Source organism: Canis lupus, chromosome 1 (assembly GCF_003254725.2).
Source record: "Canis lupus dingo isolate Sandy chromosome 1, ASM325472v2, whole genome shotgun sequence".
In the NCBI taxonomy this organism is placed as follows: Eukaryota; Metazoa; Chordata; class Mammalia; order Carnivora; family Canidae; genus Canis; species Canis lupus.
In genome coordinates this window covers 17,649,035-17,666,570 of record NC_064243.1, presented here as the reverse complement: position 1 = coordinate 17,666,570, position 17,536 = coordinate 17,649,035, and the positions used below count along the sequence as shown (strand labels likewise).

General features: G+C 45.2%; 1 protein-coding gene across 1 annotated transcript in view; it reads left to right on the top strand.

The window, feature by feature from the left end:
- NEDD4L (NEDD4 like E3 ubiquitin protein ligase) overlaps nt 1-17,536 on the top strand; it is a 338,701-nt gene that overhangs the window by 170,891 nt on the left and 150,274 nt on the right. Inside the window, 1 exon segment of the mRNA XM_049111433.1 lies at nt 17,207-17,288. Within this exon segment, the coding sequence (XP_048967390.1) occupies nt 17,207-17,288 (82 nt within the window).

Genomic DNA, 17,536 nt, shown 5'->3' with positions numbered 1-17,536 from the left:
TGGGGAGGCCGGTTAGTATATGGTGGTTGGTTCTGTGAAGGAGAGAGAGAGGTGGTGCTGGCTCCCTGGATTTCCCCTGAAGTGAGGGGAGAAAACCTAGGCACCTGTAGCGAGCGTGCAACCAGGGTAAGAGGGCTGAAAACTTTGAAGGCAGTAGATTGGCGTATTTGAGGAATCACACAGGTGTGGATGTTGGTGACAAGTGGCTAAGATTCTGTACTTACTGCCTGGTAGAAATCCTTAAGCATAGGGTAAAAGGAAAGCAAGGATCCCATGTCCTGATTCAGTATAATAGACGTCTGACCACTACAGTTATTATGGGAAAGGTGCATTTTATTGTGAAAATTCTCTTAATCTGTTCTGTGTGCCCTCACCCCCTGATTATTTTAACACTTCTCCAGGGTCCCAGGGACCAGGAGAGACACATAGAGCTCTACAACAAAGTCATCTAGCGGCATAAAACCTCAATGCTCCAACACCTTCTGTGATGTGGGATGGTGTGAGTAGGACCAATACTTACCAACAATTCTAGAACCTGCCCTAGGCTCTCTTTAGAAATCCTTCAATAGCCAGTCTCATCTAACATGGTTACCTAAGGGAGGATTTTAAAATACTTGAGCACAAGGGGAAATCTCCCTATGTAGCTAAGCTTTGGAGATGTGGTCGGGGGTCTGGTGGTATTCACCCCAGTGAGGAGCAAGCAGGTCAACTTGAGAGGTTTCATACTGATGAAGGCTTTATTTCTTCTATAAACTCCCTTTCTTCTTGACAACATGCAGGCCGGGAAGTCCAAACATGGGTACCTGCAGTACATTCACTGCATCACTGCAGGGGAAGAAAAAAAAAGTGTCCCCCCTGTAAGTTCTCTCTCGGGAGCATGAAGGTGGGGGCATTTTCATCACCTGGCCCACTTCCTATTGACTATACTTGTTTTTCTTCCTGTGGTGATAACTGTGAAGCATAATTGTTTTGCCTCTCTTTTAAAATTTTTAAAAAGCCTTGTGGTGACACCGTATAAAACTCAGCATCATGGAAAGGTCAAGGGTCTAGTGGTTTGTGTGCATGTGTCATGTAGCCTTGGAGATAAAACTTCATAAAAATTATTTTGCAAATTTTTTTTTAAAGAGTTGAGGGTGTATTCTGTTTCTGTGAGGAATTGCAGATTCACAGGCAGCTGTGTTTCTGTGAGCAGCAGTCTGGACAGGATTGGCGGGGGGGGGGGGGAGCTTTAGGAGGACATGTATCTTACCTGGTGGTCTACGACTTGGAACAGGTACATAATCCCTAATCTGTTCAGAATCCTTCCTTAAGCAGTTTCAAAATCCAAAAAGCCCTGGCAACTGGGACTTTTTTTGTAGTCTTGTGGGAAGCTCCTTTGATGGCAAAACCTGACCTGAACAGATTTGAGAGTGTTTCTGGGTTTTGTGTAGAACACTTACTATAACTATTCATACATAGAGCATGGATCTAAGATTTGATTATGGATCTTGCTCCAAGCCTCTCCTGGGAATGTTATGTAGGAATTCAGACAGGGTCATCTCTCTAAAACAAGAGGAAAGTGAGAGTTCTAGGATACATTTGGGTCTCAGGGTTTCTGAGAAAGACTGGCTTTAATGGGTTCTCGCTTCCCCACGGTTACTGTAATGACGTCCCGCCAACTTGGTGGCTTAAAACCTAGAAATGTATTATCTCTGTTCTGGGGGCTGCAAGTCTGAAATCCAGGTGTCAGCAGGAACTTGCTCCCTCCACGATCTCTGGGAAGGGAAACTCCTTCCTTGCCTCTTCTCCCTTCTGGTGTTTGCTGGTTATCCTTAGTGTCCCTCGGCCTTCTAGATGCATCCTTTCTGCCACCTGGCCATCTTGTCCCCATGTGTCTTCCCATCATCTCCCTGTGCGCATGTCTGTCTCTGTGCAGATTTCCTCTCTCATAAGGACACCATCATGTTGAATGAGCGCCCACCCTAAGGACTTCATATTACCTCAGTTAGTATGGCCTAAAGGCCCTATTTCTTTTTTTTTAAGATTTTATTTACTTATTCATGAGAGACACAGAGAGAGAGGCAGAGACACAAGCAGAGGGAGAAGCAGGTTCCCCCCGCGAGCCTCATGCATGACTCGATATCAGGACTCTGGGATCATGACCTGAGCCAAAGGCAGATGCTGAACCACGGAACCATCCAGGTACCCCAAAAGGCTCTATCTATCTATCTATCTATCTATCTATAAAAATTTCTTTATTCATAAGAGGCACAGAGAGAGAGAGAGAGAGAGAGAGAGAGACATAGGCAGAGGGAGAAGCAGGATCCCTGCAGGGAGCCCGATGCGGGACTCAATCCTAGGACTCCAGTATCACACCCTGGGCTGAAGGCAGGCGTTCAACTGCTGAGCCACGCAGGCATCCCTAAAGGCCCTATTTCTTAATAGGGTCACATTCTGAGGCCCTGGGATTAGGACTTCGACTTTTCTGTCTTTTGTTGGGAGGGGAGCACAATTTAGCCCTAAACACAGGGAATGGTTCAAGATGAGGAGCTGCTTTCTTTATTCATCCAGGTACAAGTAGTCGTCCTTTTTTTTTTTTTTTTTTTTTTTAAGATTATTTATTTATTTATTCATGAGAGACACAGAGGGAGAAGCAAGTTTCCTGCAGGAGCCTGACGCGGGACTGGATCTCGGGACTCCAGGATCATGACCTGGGCTGAAGGCAGGTGCTAAACCGCTGAGCCACCCGGGCTGCCCGAAAGGAGGTTCTTGTAGTGACAGCTGCACAGTCTTGGGGTTGGCTCCCACGTGCCACTGTCACTCCCACCCCTGAGAAGTGCAGACTCTTACTAAGTAGGTCTAAGGAAAGAGTCTACAGAAAGTGTTTGGGGCAGTGCTTGGCGCAAGCCAACGTGGGGAGGGGTAGAGAGGGTGATGTCTGTGTGCCTAGGACATGGGGGGCGTACAGCTGCCTTGGGGTCCCCTCACACACTTCCCTGTCTGTCCCAGGCTCACTTGGGATGGCATCCCCTCTGCTCCACCTTCGTTCCCGGGCATGGGGGGGGGTGTCTCATCTCTGTGCCCATCTCGTGATGGCCAAGGGGTGCTGAATACCTCCCTTCCTGTGCTGCCATCAGTCCCAGTGGCCCCGGAGGGTGTGGTGACAGCAGACGGGCGGCCCAGCCATGGGAACCAGCACTCTTCAGGGTTCATTACAACTACTTTTTGTCTGTTTAATCAATTGGGGCCGAGCTCCCTGACTCGTTCTCTACTCGAGAATTGGCCGTCTTTTCCAGGGCTGCACAGCTCCAGGTTGATTGCCCCTGTGGCAGCAAGTTCAGGGTCCCTCCCTTTGATCAGCAGGGCTCATTTTTCATCACAAAGACCCAGGTGGGATTAGCCAAGGGGTGGTGTCACCCATGGGTGACGACCCTGGAAGTCTGGTCCCATCCTGGCTGATGGCATTGCCGTTCTGTTACTATGCACCTGTGTGTGTGTGTGTGTGTGTGTGTGTGTGTGTGTGTGTGTGTGTGTGTTGGCTACTGACTTGATAAATTGGGGGTAAAGGGATCTAATTGATTAAAAAAAAATATTTGAATTTTTGTCTGAAGTTCAAATTGAATTGACCTTTCTCTTGAGCCACGAGAGAAGTCCATGAGCCGGTGCCACTGTCCTGTCCGACTCCCCTAAGAACAGAGAGGCTGACCAAGTGCCTCGTTTCAGATTTTTCCCTTGTTTCTTTTAGAGCTGAACTTGCCCTAGAACTGAATTCCTGACAGGCTCATGTTTTTACAGGGTACCTGTAACCATTCTCTCCTTAGACAGTGGTGTGTGTTCAAATGGGCGAGAAGGGACTTGCTCTGCTACCCCCCCCCCCCGTTCCCCTTGAAATAAACAAAAAGCGGTACCGACTGGTTGGTTGAAATCACAGGTAGGCCCGTGGGCTGCCCTTCCTGCAACCCAGCAACTAGGGCAGGGTCAGCGACAGAGACCTTGGCAGCCAGTAGAGGTGAGGCAGCCCCTCTGCCCACCCTCCCTCCTGCAGGGGTGATTGAGGGGGGTGGAAACACGGAGTTGAATGAACACCCTTGTCCGGGATCCTCGAGAAACAGAGAGAAGTGGAATCTCCTTGCTTCCCAGGCTGGGGCCGGGGGACCCAGAGGAGCACATGGTGAGAAATGCAGACTGCCCTGTCCTGCCTCAGATCAGAATTGGAAACTCAAGGATGGGAGCCCAGTGACCCGGGTGTTTACTTGGTCAGCCTTCCAGGTGATTCAGATGCCCACCGCAGCTCGAGAACCTCTGGAACCCCTAATCCCCAGGTCCCAGCCAAGGTGGTGGTGCCCGCGCTAGGGCATGGGCCTGTCTGCCTGTGAGCCCTCTTAGGGCTCAGGTGGTTATTCTCAGTTGGCCGTGAGCATGGGCCAGCACCACCAGAGCGTGGGCACCAAGTGAGAGCAGAGCAAAGCCTTCAGTAGGTAACCTGGAGCAAGGGGAGGAGCAGGCTCTTGGGGTGGGGGAGCTGTCTTGTGACAGGATGTGGGGCTCGGATGGGGACTATTCGAAGATTTCCCTGATGAATCTCACTGACTTCTGCAGTATCCTCTGTGACACAAGACTTCTTACGTGGAGCCTTTGCCTGGGTCCCCTGTAGATCGCCTTCTCTGGCCTGGATGGTTACGTAGATTGAGCAAATTTGTATTTCTGCTAGAGTGTAAACTAGTGCTTAAATAATAGAGTTGGACTGTATGGTTTTCAAAGAACTTCTTTGGGGATGATTGAGCACTTAGGTCCCAGAATCATTTAGGATCCGTAGGACTTGTAAGACTCAAACATGTGTTCTTCCCGCTCCGGATCCCGGGTGTGAAGGAAAGTTCTGGAAGGAGGGCGTGATTCTCCTCTGGGATGTTAAGGGCGAGAGCCATTCGTATTTGCAGACTTCATTGATAGCCGTGTACGCATCCGTTATGAACTTGTTTCCCCCTCCCAGAGAGTTTCCGCGTGAACTACTTCTTGGAATTCCTGTCTGGTTTACTTCTTTGGAGTTCTAGAAGCTTTATAACTCTTGGTGCAAACCAATTTACATAAACATTTAGAGGGCATAATACTTTCGCAGGCAGGAATGAATTCTGTGGAGAATTCTACGGTAAGTGAATGTACAGGTGTGTTAGAGATAAATTGGTCTTTGAAAACATATGGCTTTGGGGTTATGCTAATTATTCAGTTAAATAAGCAGAATAGCTACTTAAGTGTTTCAGATCAGTGAAGACTAAGGACGTAGAATTTAATTGTGTGATAAATTTGAAAGTATGCATTTTTATACGGAGGCTAAATTGTCGTATGGGTTTATTACCCCCCGGACGTTCCTCTGGGATCTTTTTTTTTTTTTTTTTTTTTTTATTTATTTATGATAGTCACAGAGAGAGAGAGAGAGAGAGAGAGGCAGAGACACAGGCAGAGGGAGAAGCAGACTCCATGCACCGGGAGCCCGACGTGGGATTCGATCCCAGGTCTCCAGGATCCCGCCCTGGGCCAAAGGCAGGCGCCAAAGCGCTGCGCCACCCAGGGATCCCTGGGATCTTTTTTAAAATGAATTAAATGCGCACATTTATCGACAAAGACCAAATGCTCTCTTAACAGTAATAGGGCTTGTGTGCGTGCATTTTTAGAAATGTGTGCACATTACAAAATTTGTTTTCCAGACAGAATTTTCGTTCATGGAACCATGTCTGGGACTGTGGTGGGAGGTAATGGGAAGATGATTCATTTCATATATTTGTGTTCAGAGCATCCAAGGAGTATTTAAAGTTACGTAAAGTGAACCTGAGTTACATATTTTTGCTGTACGTGCCAGACTCCTATGCTTATGGTTATCTAGGACCCTTAAAATTAGGGCCCTTGTGGATTTGGGATATTGTCCACTGCTTTACTTGGGGCTGGTCCTGGGGAGGTAACAAATGTGACTAGGCACTAAAAGTTGAAGAAAATGATTAAAAAGTACCTCTGAACTAATCATGACCATTTGAAATTAGTGGATGCAGTTATGTTTGATATAATGGTCGTTCGGCTGAAGATTTCCATGTTGAGAGACAAATAAGCACTTGAGGACTTGTCACTTGAGGACGATCAAAGTTGTTTTACTTGGTGGTTTCATTCCTAGTCTGAGAAGTGCACATCCTCACATCCTTTGATCTCTAGATGGATTATTTCGAGGTTTTCACTTAAAATGGGCAGCAAACCCCCCTAAGCTTTCTAGACACTCTGGGGCTGTGGCATCCTGCCCCATGTGGGTATGTGGTTTGTATGTGCACGTGCCCCCCCGCACTCCTGAATGACCTTCTCAGAAGAGAGACTCTTGTGCGAAGTCTCCCCTCATCAGTTCGGAAAATGAGTTCTTTCCCTCCTGAGCACGTGGGTTTGATTTGCTCCCTCCCTCAAATGTGCGTGGGAAGACAACCCTTGAGGCGTTTGGCAGAATGTTTCTTAGAACCTCCTAAAGAGGTAAGAAAGGAGATGCCCTGGCCTGGCAATTAAACATTACCTCATTGGCACAGGCCCCACAGGGAGATGCGTGCTGGTGCAAGGGTGATGGAGCATAGTCCACCAACAGGATGTTGAACGTAGATGCCATGGAACTTGAGATACTCCCTGTCCCTCCACTTCCTGGGTTGTATGCCTTTCTTTCAAGGCCCTCGGGGACCTCTTTACCCTCTAACTTACCTAACTCTGGCTGTTAAATCAGAGATTCATGTTGAAGTTATAAATGACCCTCCCCACACACACACACACCTTCTTACTAGGTACGCATACAATACTTTTAACTTGAATTTTCTAGTTGCTGCCATTTGGAACCATTTCCGAAGTGGGGGGTGGAGCCCACCGTGGGGCTGGCAGGACTAGCTGGGTCGCCCTCCCGTCTCAGCGTCCCAGCTAAACAGTGACACATCTCTATTATTTGGAATATATGGAGCAAGGAGAGGAGATGCTCACGGTCTCCTTAATGTGGTAACACTAGTTTATAGTTTGGTATATTTATAATGCAGTAGTTTTATTTGCTTTTATAGTTGTGACAATATACAATTTTTTTAGACTTTCTCTTTAAAGGCACCTGAATCAAGTTCATTAATACCATTTCAGTGGCTGCATAGCATTTCATGTGTATACATATATATGAGGACAGCTTTTCCTTATTCATGAAATGAGGATACCAACCTCCTCCTTGCCAGGACTGTTTTAGGGATTAGAGATGGTATATGCATAAGGCATCAAGTACAATGCTGTTCACCCAGGCAGTGCTTGATAAATGTTACTGGAAGTTACTGCTTCTGTTCATAAGCTGTTCCCTGCATTTCAGATGGTCTTAGAATGATCATAAAAATTGATGAGCTGCTTTGAGTTCCTAAGATACACAACCAACTCATAAAGGCAACACCTACGCTTCATACATTCATCTGACTCTGGTTTCTCCAGAGGGAGGGGTAGACAACCTCTTTGAGGGCCCCTTCTCATCTGTTGTCTATTTGTCTGTATTCCCCTGTCACCCACTTCTTTGACCTCCCCCATGGGTGCCCCACAGTTCTTTGCATGTGATGGACACTTGGTGACTATTTGAGGAATTAAAGCAATTATTAGTTTCTGAAAAGGGAGGTGTCTTTGTTTTCCCCTTCTGCTGTGGCTTTGTGAGCTGCTCTCCGCTCTGCTAAAGCATCACTAGAAAGAAGTGTTTTCTTAACCTGTGGTAGTTGCATGTATATGGGGGGGAAAGACCTAATAGAATATGCTGGAGATAAAAGCAAGTTGTAACTATTCACTTCCTTTGGCAGCTATATGAACTTTTCAGTATTTTGTAGGTGAAATGGTTTTTAGGGACAATAGGAAATGAACGATAACAACAACAACAACAAAAAAGAAATGAACGATAGTTCTACTATTAGAACATAAGGAAACATTGGTTTTACACAAAGTTGTGGTTTTTTTAAAAAATTCCTTTAAAAAAATTCCTTTAGCTTGAATATTTTCAGGGGCTGTTGCATGTCTACCTAGATAAAAACGAAACTGTGTGTTAGAGACAGACATATGGGCATACATCCCCCCTGACAGGCTCTCTGGGGTTCTCACATGACCCAAGTTTGGGACCTCCCCTGGGGACGGCTGTAGATGGCAGGGGACCAGGAGAGAGTCCATCCTGACCAGCATTTTCAAGGCTTAGGTGATGGGGAAGGTTTTAGGATAGAGGTAAGCCACTAGTTGCTCCCAACAATAAAATCATAACTGAAGCATCAAAAATTATATTCTTTAGCAGTTTCACAGAATACGCTAAGCTGTAAAATTTTAATGCCTCTCTTAACCTGCCTTCAACCAACATAAGAATTCATTTGTCTGTAAATGGATCCATTGCTGTCTTATATTTGTTGAAAGATTGTATAGAGTGACTCATTGCCACTCTTGGTGATGAGTGATGTATTTCGTTCATGCCTTTCATTAAGTCTCATGGGCTGGAATCTATATGCATAGTCTTTCAAAAATCTTCAGTACTCATCCGTTTAAGGCAATTTTCTGAGCAGAAAAATATTTTGAAGCCCTTTTGGGTTTGTTACTGTAACGTAGATTAGCCATGAAATTACAGGTTTCAGTGTCTCGTTGAAGAGTTTATTATGGTAGAAACATGTGTGTAACTGTTATTGGTATTTTCGTGACTCTTTTTTGTATATAAAAATAGTACTTGCTGGGGCGCTCAGTCAGTTAAGCGTCTGCCTTCGGCTCAGGTTCATCATCCCAGGGTTCTGGAATCAAGCCCTGCATCTGGCTCCCCAACTCAGCGGGGAATCTGCTTCTCTGTCTCACTCTACCTCTCCTCCTGCTCAGTTCTCTCTCAGATAAAATCTGTAAGAAAAGTACTTGCTCACAGTAGAAAATCTAGGGAAAAAAAAAACATAACTCATAAACATACCTAGAGAGGAGAACTATTAACTTTAGCTGTATTTTTCTCAATTTTTCTCATATATATGAAGAATTTTTAGATCCTGCTTATTCCTTAATGTTACACCATAATTATTTTCTCACATTTATAAATACTATTTGAAAACATTTTCATGGTTTTAATATTCTAGCCCATGATTGTACCATAATTTATTCAATCATTTCTCCATTGGACTGAAAGGTTGCTACTAATTTCTTTTTATATGTGATGCTGTGATGAGCATCTTTTGTAGGTAAATATCTGTTTGCACATCTGATTATTTCTTTATGATTAATCCTTAGAAATGGGCTTGTTGAGTTAAAGGCATCAGCTCTTTATACTGGATACCTGCTACCATGTTCTTTTCCAGAAAACTTGGAGTAATTTCTTTCCAGTAGAGAGTATTCAGATGTCTGCCTCTTCAGAAAGTGTTACACCTTTTTTCCATCTTTGACAATTTGTTAGACTAGAAACTTCAGGTTCAATAATATTGCTAAACTCATGTGTTTTATTCTCTCACAGTTTCTAGGTAATATTTTGCCTTATTTTGTGCTATTTATTACAGATGTCAGTAATTTATGCAGCACTGGCTATACTAGCAGAGAAAATAATGAGGAAAACCTCCAACATGTAGATTTTCCAATGAGACTTTCTCTGGGTCAGCTAAGTCTTTGTGTGTCAGATCCATCAGGCAGTCAAAACAAATTTGATCTACAGCACGATGTAATATGCTACACTATCCCTCTGTTCTTGGCTAATAGGGAAGCTGTCCCAGTGGCATATTGGGCAATCTCATGTTACAGGAAAGAATTATTGCTTCCTTCAGGCTACAGTTGTGTGTTCCCTTAGGAGGGAGAAACGGTCGAAAAATAAAGACCTTTCTCATTCTTCCTCTGATATCCAAATATCTAGGAAGGACACTTTTATAGCTGGGGGACAAGGCCTTGTCATTCCAACGACAGCCTGATCGTAAGCCATCTTGACTACTCTGCCCAGTGGAGGCAATTCCGCCCTCTTGCCACCTGTTGTCCTCACTGCCCTGCCTCCTGTAAAATTCATGGATCTCAGCAAAGACCGTTGAGTCTGACAAAGCTAAGTAAATAATCTGTTGCAAGAGGATTTGCCTCTACACAGTCTTGTTTGTCCTAGAACACTTCAGCCAGTCAGATGGAGAGGGTCAAGCATCACTCCATTACTGTGGCCTCAGACTAAGTGTCCTCCTCCGCCGTGGCCCTGGAGGCCGAGCATTGGGCAAGCCCAGAAGATCTTATTTTCATCTCTCTCTGGGAAACAGCGAGTCTGCACTGTTTCCGCTTAATGGTGACAAGGTGGAATGAGGCCCATCTCTGAATTCTCTGAGAACAGACCATAGCCCTTGTGATGCCCTTGCGGACTTAGATACAAATGCAACATCGTGGGCAGGAAGCAAAACATTGCCGAGCCTCTTGTGTGACGGCCCAAAACTTCCAAGAGCTGTGTTAAAGGACTTTGGTAATAAAGGCAAGGCCATTGGTGATGCCTTGGAATTCATGGGCTTCTCCCCAAATGGTAGAGCTGCCTTGTCAGTGGGTGCATCCCACTTGTCCGTGGATGATGTTTCTGGCCCAATAAGGGATTAGAGCCCCAGTCCCATTTTGTAGTGGGAGACTGCACATGGTCATCCAGGCCCGAAAGTTGGCAGTTGGCCTGCACTCCTCCCCTGACCTCCTCACTACCTTCAGTTAGCCACCTCCCAGGTGTTTGCAGTACGCCTTCGGGCTGCTCCCTGTCCTTTGTTTTTGATCCTCACTGCTTCTGTGTTCAGCCCTTTTTCGGTCCTTGGTGCAGGAGCCTGCTATTGGGGCCTTCCACCTACTGTTTCATCTTCTTGTAATGAGTCTGAACAAAGAATCACCCCTTCAACAGCCCCATGATGACAGCGCTGTCATCAGAGGTAGCTGACACGTATTGGGAGCTTACTGTTTACCAGATACTATTGTTACTTCAAGCCTCCTTACAAAAGGAAGTACTGCTAGTGTCCCCATTACATAAATGGTAAAACTGAGGCACAGAGAGGCTACAGGGGTTTTCTACAGTCATACAGCTACAAATAAGGGGAGCCAGGATTGACACGCGTCCTCACCCACCCAGTGGCCAGCTCTTCAGCTGCATACAAGGCTCCCTGTGGTTTGAGCTGGGAGTCCCTCTTCTCCCCAAGCCCTCCAGACTACAGCTGTGCCAAACACCCTGGCTCTAGCCTGCCACTGGACCTTTGCTTAGGCTCTCCCCTTTGGAGAAACGTCACCTAGCTCTTGGTGCTCCCTTCTTGGCCTCACAGATCCCTCTCTGGGAGAGGGGCCGAGATTGACCAATGCACGGAAATCATTCCATGCTTGACAAATGCAGAATCCCAGGTCCCACCCCTGGAGATTCTGATCTGGTGGTCCTGGGGTGGGGACAGGCACCCGATGACAGGTAACCTTGGTGAGCACGAGGCCAGGAAGCATCGCCGTGGAGTGCTATATTCCTGGGGACTTGGCACACCCTGTCTGAATCATTCTTTGCTCCTCTGTGCCCCATTCACCTGGGAGTAGGGACAGCATCTTACTTGCATCGCTTGTCTCCTTGCCTGGAGGACAGTGGGCGGTCAGGAAATAGGATGCATAAGTCCTACAATGAATTTGTCGTCTCCTTTTAAGGCTGAAAAGGAAATAAGGTGGTGCCTACACCATTTTACTGTGCAGGGGAGGCAAAGGTCTGTGAAATAGAATTTCTCTTCTAATCCACAAAGAATGGAGCTGCTTAGAGAGTAATGCTCACGCTTGGCCCTGAGTTGTCCTACACACCAGCCGTTGGGACCGAACTAGGTGGCAGGAGTGAATTCTGAGCTCCCACTGTAAATACCATGAGCAGTTTAATGGTCTCCACCGGGGTCCCCATGGAGCTGCCTTGCGGTGCGTGTGATAAGGAAGTGCGGAGCTCAGTGTGCTGTGGTCATTGGACCCCAGTTTGCACGAGGAGGTAATCAGTGGCCAATCAAATCAATCACAGCAGAAGTGGGGGCCAGAAGGAGCCATAGAGAACCTCAGAAGTCTCACAAGAGGAAAGAATAGGATCACTATCACAGTGGCTGTCACTTGTAGGGCACTTGTACTGTGTGGCTGGTGCTCAGTGGGTACTGATAGTAACACACAATTGTATCTGATCCTCGTGGTAACTCTCTGAGTTAAAAATGGTTCCCATTTCATTGGTGAACAGTCTGAAGTTAAGAGTGGTTGAGTGACTGTTGGAAGGTCACTCAAAGAGTTGGTGAAACAGATTTGGGACCAGCGGAGATGGTTAAGGGCATCAAATGGAGAAAGTACCATGGGAGGAGGGAGGGATGGTTGTCTTGCCTCTTTCCCTCCATGCCCCTCCTATTCTGTTGTGTTTTCTTCTAAGTATTAGTGTTAATGGTTACCACCACCAACAAAATCTTCCAGCCGTGTATAAGGGGTAACATGAAAACCAGAACTGTCTACATCAATCCCTGCACCCTGTATCTACTCCCCAGATTGGAAGCTTCTGATGAGCTCCTAGTGGCCTAGGAGTGGGGGGTTAAGTCTTAACATTAACCTCAGGACTGAGTTGGTCTTTTGTAGCAAAGGTATAGGGGGGCGTTTTGAGGATCTGAGAGGTAGAACTTCAGAGGGCAGAAGGTTCCTCTGCGACTGCTGTCTTTATTGGAAGGCAAATCCGGAGTCAGGTGTGAAAAAGACTCTGGACACAGAATTCTCGCTGCCTTTCACCACTTCTGCAGAACATCGTGTTCAGAAGTGAAGGCCATCTGGGGACAGCAGACCTGACCAGCAGCATGTCCTCAAATGCTTGGATGTTGCTTTAAGCCCAGAGAGCCTTCAGTTCCTTGCCCGGGACTCACATGCACAAGCATACACACGCCCCTTTTGTTGTGCTTGTTGTGTAGTTAGTATGTTTTTCCTAGCAGGTAGGTTGATGAGAAGCTGGGAACACGTGCAGGGAAATTTTTAGCACAGTGGTGATCGAGAGTGATTTCGCATACTCAAAACTGTGGCCTTTGCCCTTCATGCTCTGATAGAGAAAACCTCTCAGTAGAGATTAGGGCTTTATTCCCTCTTCCTCCTCTATCTTTAGGTAGTCGAGCTGCATTTACTTAGGGTGGACTCACCTGTAGCTCTAACGAGTGATGAGAAGTAAGCTTGAATTGTTCTGAGATTCAGAATATCCTAAAAGGGATCATGCCGTCCGAGAGCTTTAAAAGTTCTTAAAAATGTATTTTTAAAGATTGATTTCTTTTAGAGCATGTGTGCGTGAGTCAGGGGAGAGCCAGAGGCAGAGGGGAAGAGAGAATCGCAAGCCGACCCGGCCCGCAGCCAAGAGGCAGGGCTCCATCGTACAACCATGACATCAGTGACCTGAGCCAAAATCAAGTCAGACGCTTAACCGATGGAGCTACCCAGGCACCCCTAAAACTTCTTTTTAATTCCAGAACCCTGTCCAAAAAAAATTTCTAACATGGAAGCCCAATATAGAAGATGGTAGTCTGGCGTTTCCCTGAGATGGTTAAGCAGAAGTAAGGCTCTGTAGAATCTGCAATTTGAAAACCACCGATTCAGTTGAACCCCTTTATTTTGGAGATAACAAAAATGGAGGTTCAGTGTGTTACAGGGACTTGTCCGAGGTATACAGCTAGTTATTCGGGGGTGTTGTGAGAAGATCAGATCTCAAGGTGTGGCCTTCCCCAAAGGGTAGACACTCAGCCCAGGCGTCTTGCTCTTCCTCCAGACACTAGAGCAACAAAGATAAAAAGTAGGTCATGATAGCAGCCCCAGTACAAAATGTTTTCCAACTTGGCAGAATTTTAGGGACTCTGGCCCCCAGACGTTCCTTCCAGCCAGCTCTGTTGGTGGTCAGCCGGGAGCGTGTTGTGGCAAGGCTGGGTCGCACGCGCTGGGAGAGCTGGGTTCTGGAGCAAACAGCTGGTGTCCCCTCCCACCTCCCCTGCTTACTCTTCCACCTTGGGCAGGCTGCTTGATGTCTCACAGTTTCTCATGAAAAACGTGCCAGCTTCATAAGTTGCCCTGAGGATCCAGGGGGATCCCGCACAAAGCTCGCGTGTGCCAGCACAGATTGGGTGCTTGATGGCAGTGGGTGCTGGCCTTGTGGTGGTGAGGACGGTAGTGGTGGTACTGGTGGCACTTAGGCTCAGGGTCGAGCTAGTAGTGATTGTTCCTGCGGCTCTGGCATCTTCCTCCTCATTTTCTGATGCTTAATGCCCTGGCCCACATCTCAGCTGCATCTCAGCTTCGTGCTCTAGCGTTCTCCTTGCTGGAATAGGGAAACTGCCATCATCCTCACTCAGCTGAGCAAAGTAGGGCAATTCATACATGCCCTGTGGTGGCCTTTGTTGTTTTAATCATCTTTGGCTTTTGTTTTTCATTCCTTTCCCCAGCTCCCTGGCACTTGTGTCTGCTCCTAGCAGAGTCCTTGGAATGTGGTTGGTGATGCGAATGGTGCTGTTCCATAAGAAAGGAAGATGCCGAGAACCATTGTGGGTGACTGTCCCGCACCTCCTCACCCACCACCCACCACCCTTGAACTTACCCCCTGCTGTCTTGCCAGCAGCCAGCTCATCCTGTGCCTTACACTCCCTCTCCATATACTTACGTCTCACCATCCTTATATCAGTTTGCACGCTTTTGGATCTCTCTCCCTGCTGCGTTCTCTTCCAGGGAGTTTCCTGGTTGATCTTTCATGCCGACACCCTATACCTGCCTCTACCTGGATGAGCGCCCGTGACATGCTTAGACATGCCTTGCTGTCCCAGCTGGGAGACCTTGGCCCCCTCAGAGACCCCACTGTCAAGTCCCTACTGCTTGTGTCACTTACTGTGGATTCTTCAGGGGATTCAAACCAAAGCAAATAAATGATTAGTAGAAGGATATGGGTATCCTATTAAAGCTACCACTTCAGGCTTTATTGCAGTTATATGATGGCAGCAGCCATGATAGCCAAGGGCCATGAAAACAAGAGATGGCAGTCAGCAGAGTTTGTGGTGTCTCTGTAATACGGGATTGTGGGTGTGAGTGTGTGCATCTCTCTCCATGGCATGCTCAGAGCCTGTTTTTGAGATAACAGGGATAATCAGACCTTGAGCTTTTTTTAGCAATAGCTTGGTGGCTGGAAATAGAAAATTAGTTTCTATAGCTAAAAAATACCCTTTTCTACCTGGAACTACCTGGAACAGTGGTTCTCAGCGTGTGGTCCCTGAATCAAGAGCATCAGCATCACCAGGACTTTATTAGAAATACAAATTCTAGGATCCACCCCCCCCCTTACTAGATCTTGGGAAGGGGTGGTGTCTTTGGGTTTGGGGCCCAACAATCTGTGTTTCAATTACCCCCTCCCCCAAGTAGTTCTGATAGGCTAAAGTCTAAGAGCCTCTGACCTTAGAAATAGACTTGTGATTTATCACCCAGACCATAGTTCTAATTCAGAAGGTGTTCTTAGGAGTCTTTAGGCCTAGATTAAGTAATAGCTCTTATTCACTTTTATTCTGAGGCTGAGAATGTCCAGATAAGGAGAAGCAGGTACATTGGTTTCAATATTCTTTAATCAAATAATACTTAGAGTTTATGGATAAGAGGCAAAGGATTGACTAATACCTTCTTTAAGCCAGAATGTTAAAAATATGTACTGATAATAGAGTATAACCAAGCAAATTCTGTTGCTGTTTTGTGTGTTTTTTTTTTTTTTTTTAAGATGTTGTAGCTTCCATTAAGATGCATCTTATGGGTAATAAATACTGTATATACCAACAATGTTTTTCACTGACTTTTGATTTCTGTTTTGGATATTGACTCCTGTTACTATCAGACTTTCTTTCTTTCTTCAAAGGATTTCACGGCATATTTATTGAAGTATTTATAAAAATCAATCCAAAGCATTTTATGATGCTCCGTGTAATCTTTGGAAATATCCTAAAAGTTGCAAAATAAGGTTAATAGTCATGGCATAGCCAATAAAGGATAATTTTCAAATTGGATAGAAATAAATTATTAGTTATGGGTCATTAGATGAGTGAAAATTTGGGAGTAGATTGCATGTGAGCCCTATCTACAATTTTCAGGATTTCCAGTGTGAAACAGAAGAACCTGGGTTTTAGACCCTTGAAGAGTGATAGTTTAACTAGTATCCCAGGTTTAGTAAGACTAGGACATATGAGTGGACTTAGACTCTTAGTAGAAAGTCTACCATCAGTGGTCCTTTTAATATGCTTCTTGCTAAAAGTGATCAGTTAATCGCGACCTTACTGAAATCTGTAACACTGGGCAAATCTCTCTTGATTTCCTGGTCTTTAGTTTTTTGGATTTTGAGTTGTTTTCATCTGTAAAAAGGTAGGTGTTGGTTTAGATGAACAATGCCTGTTTTACCTTCATTAAAGGAACAATAATTTTTACCGGTATAGTAGAAATCAGAATATAAGTAAGATGCACACTAAATATTTTGGCCAGATTTTGCTAGCCAGCTAAAATTTTTTTGTGCCTTTTAGTAATCTTTCTTGTAATCTTTTTAGAATCTGTGTTTAGGAAAAGAAATATGGCAGATTAGTTCCTTTGAATTAATAGTTAAGATGATTTTTAAAGTTAACATAGGGGTGCCTGGGTGGCTCAGTCTGTTAGGCATCTGATTCTTGATTTTGGCTCAGGTGATGATCTCAGGGTTATGAGATCAAGCCCCACATTGGGCTTGAGAAAGAGCCCCCTCTTTCTCTCTACCCCTTACCCCTAAAAGTAAAGTCAGTGTATGTTTCATATGCCTCATGATATTTTTATGCTTTTGTTTGTTTTAAAGATTTATTTGAGGGGGGTAGGCAGTGTGAGCAGGGGGTGGGGCAGAGGGAGAGGGAGACAAGCAGATTCTCTACTGAGCAGGGAGCCTGATGGGACTTGATCCTAGGACCCCAAGATCATGACCTCAGCCAAATGAAGAGTTGGATGCTTAATAGACTGGGCCACCCAAGTGCCCCTCTTTTTTTTAAGATTTATTTATTAGAGAGTTTTGCTTTTAAATACGTATCACTGGCTCTGGTTGATAGAAACTTTCCTTGTATATTTACTTAATAGACATGTTGAAAATGTTAGTGCTTAGTTTGTGAAATTTACATAAACTGGGTCATTAAGTGGCATTTTCATTTGGGTTTTATCTACTTTTTTTGTATTTTTTAAATGAAAAGTATAATCTCACTAAATATGAAATATTTTCTTACAGTGATCCGTATGTGAAACTTTCATTGTACGTAGCAGATGAGAATAGAGAACTCGCTTTGGTACAGACAAAAACCATTAAAAAGGTAGGTGCCCATCCTTAATTAAACTTCATCTAAATAATAATTTAATCCAATTAAGTACTTTGGCTCTGTAGAAGTTTATATTTTAAGTTTGGCAGTATTTTTATTTTAAGCATCAGTATTATTAATATTATTTAAATTTGTTTTTAGTATCTCCCAGTATTAAATCTGTAAATTTAACATAGACCACGCTTTTCAGGATTAACCCAAGATATCCATCCTGGCTTTTAGTTAAATGACTGTTAAAAGCA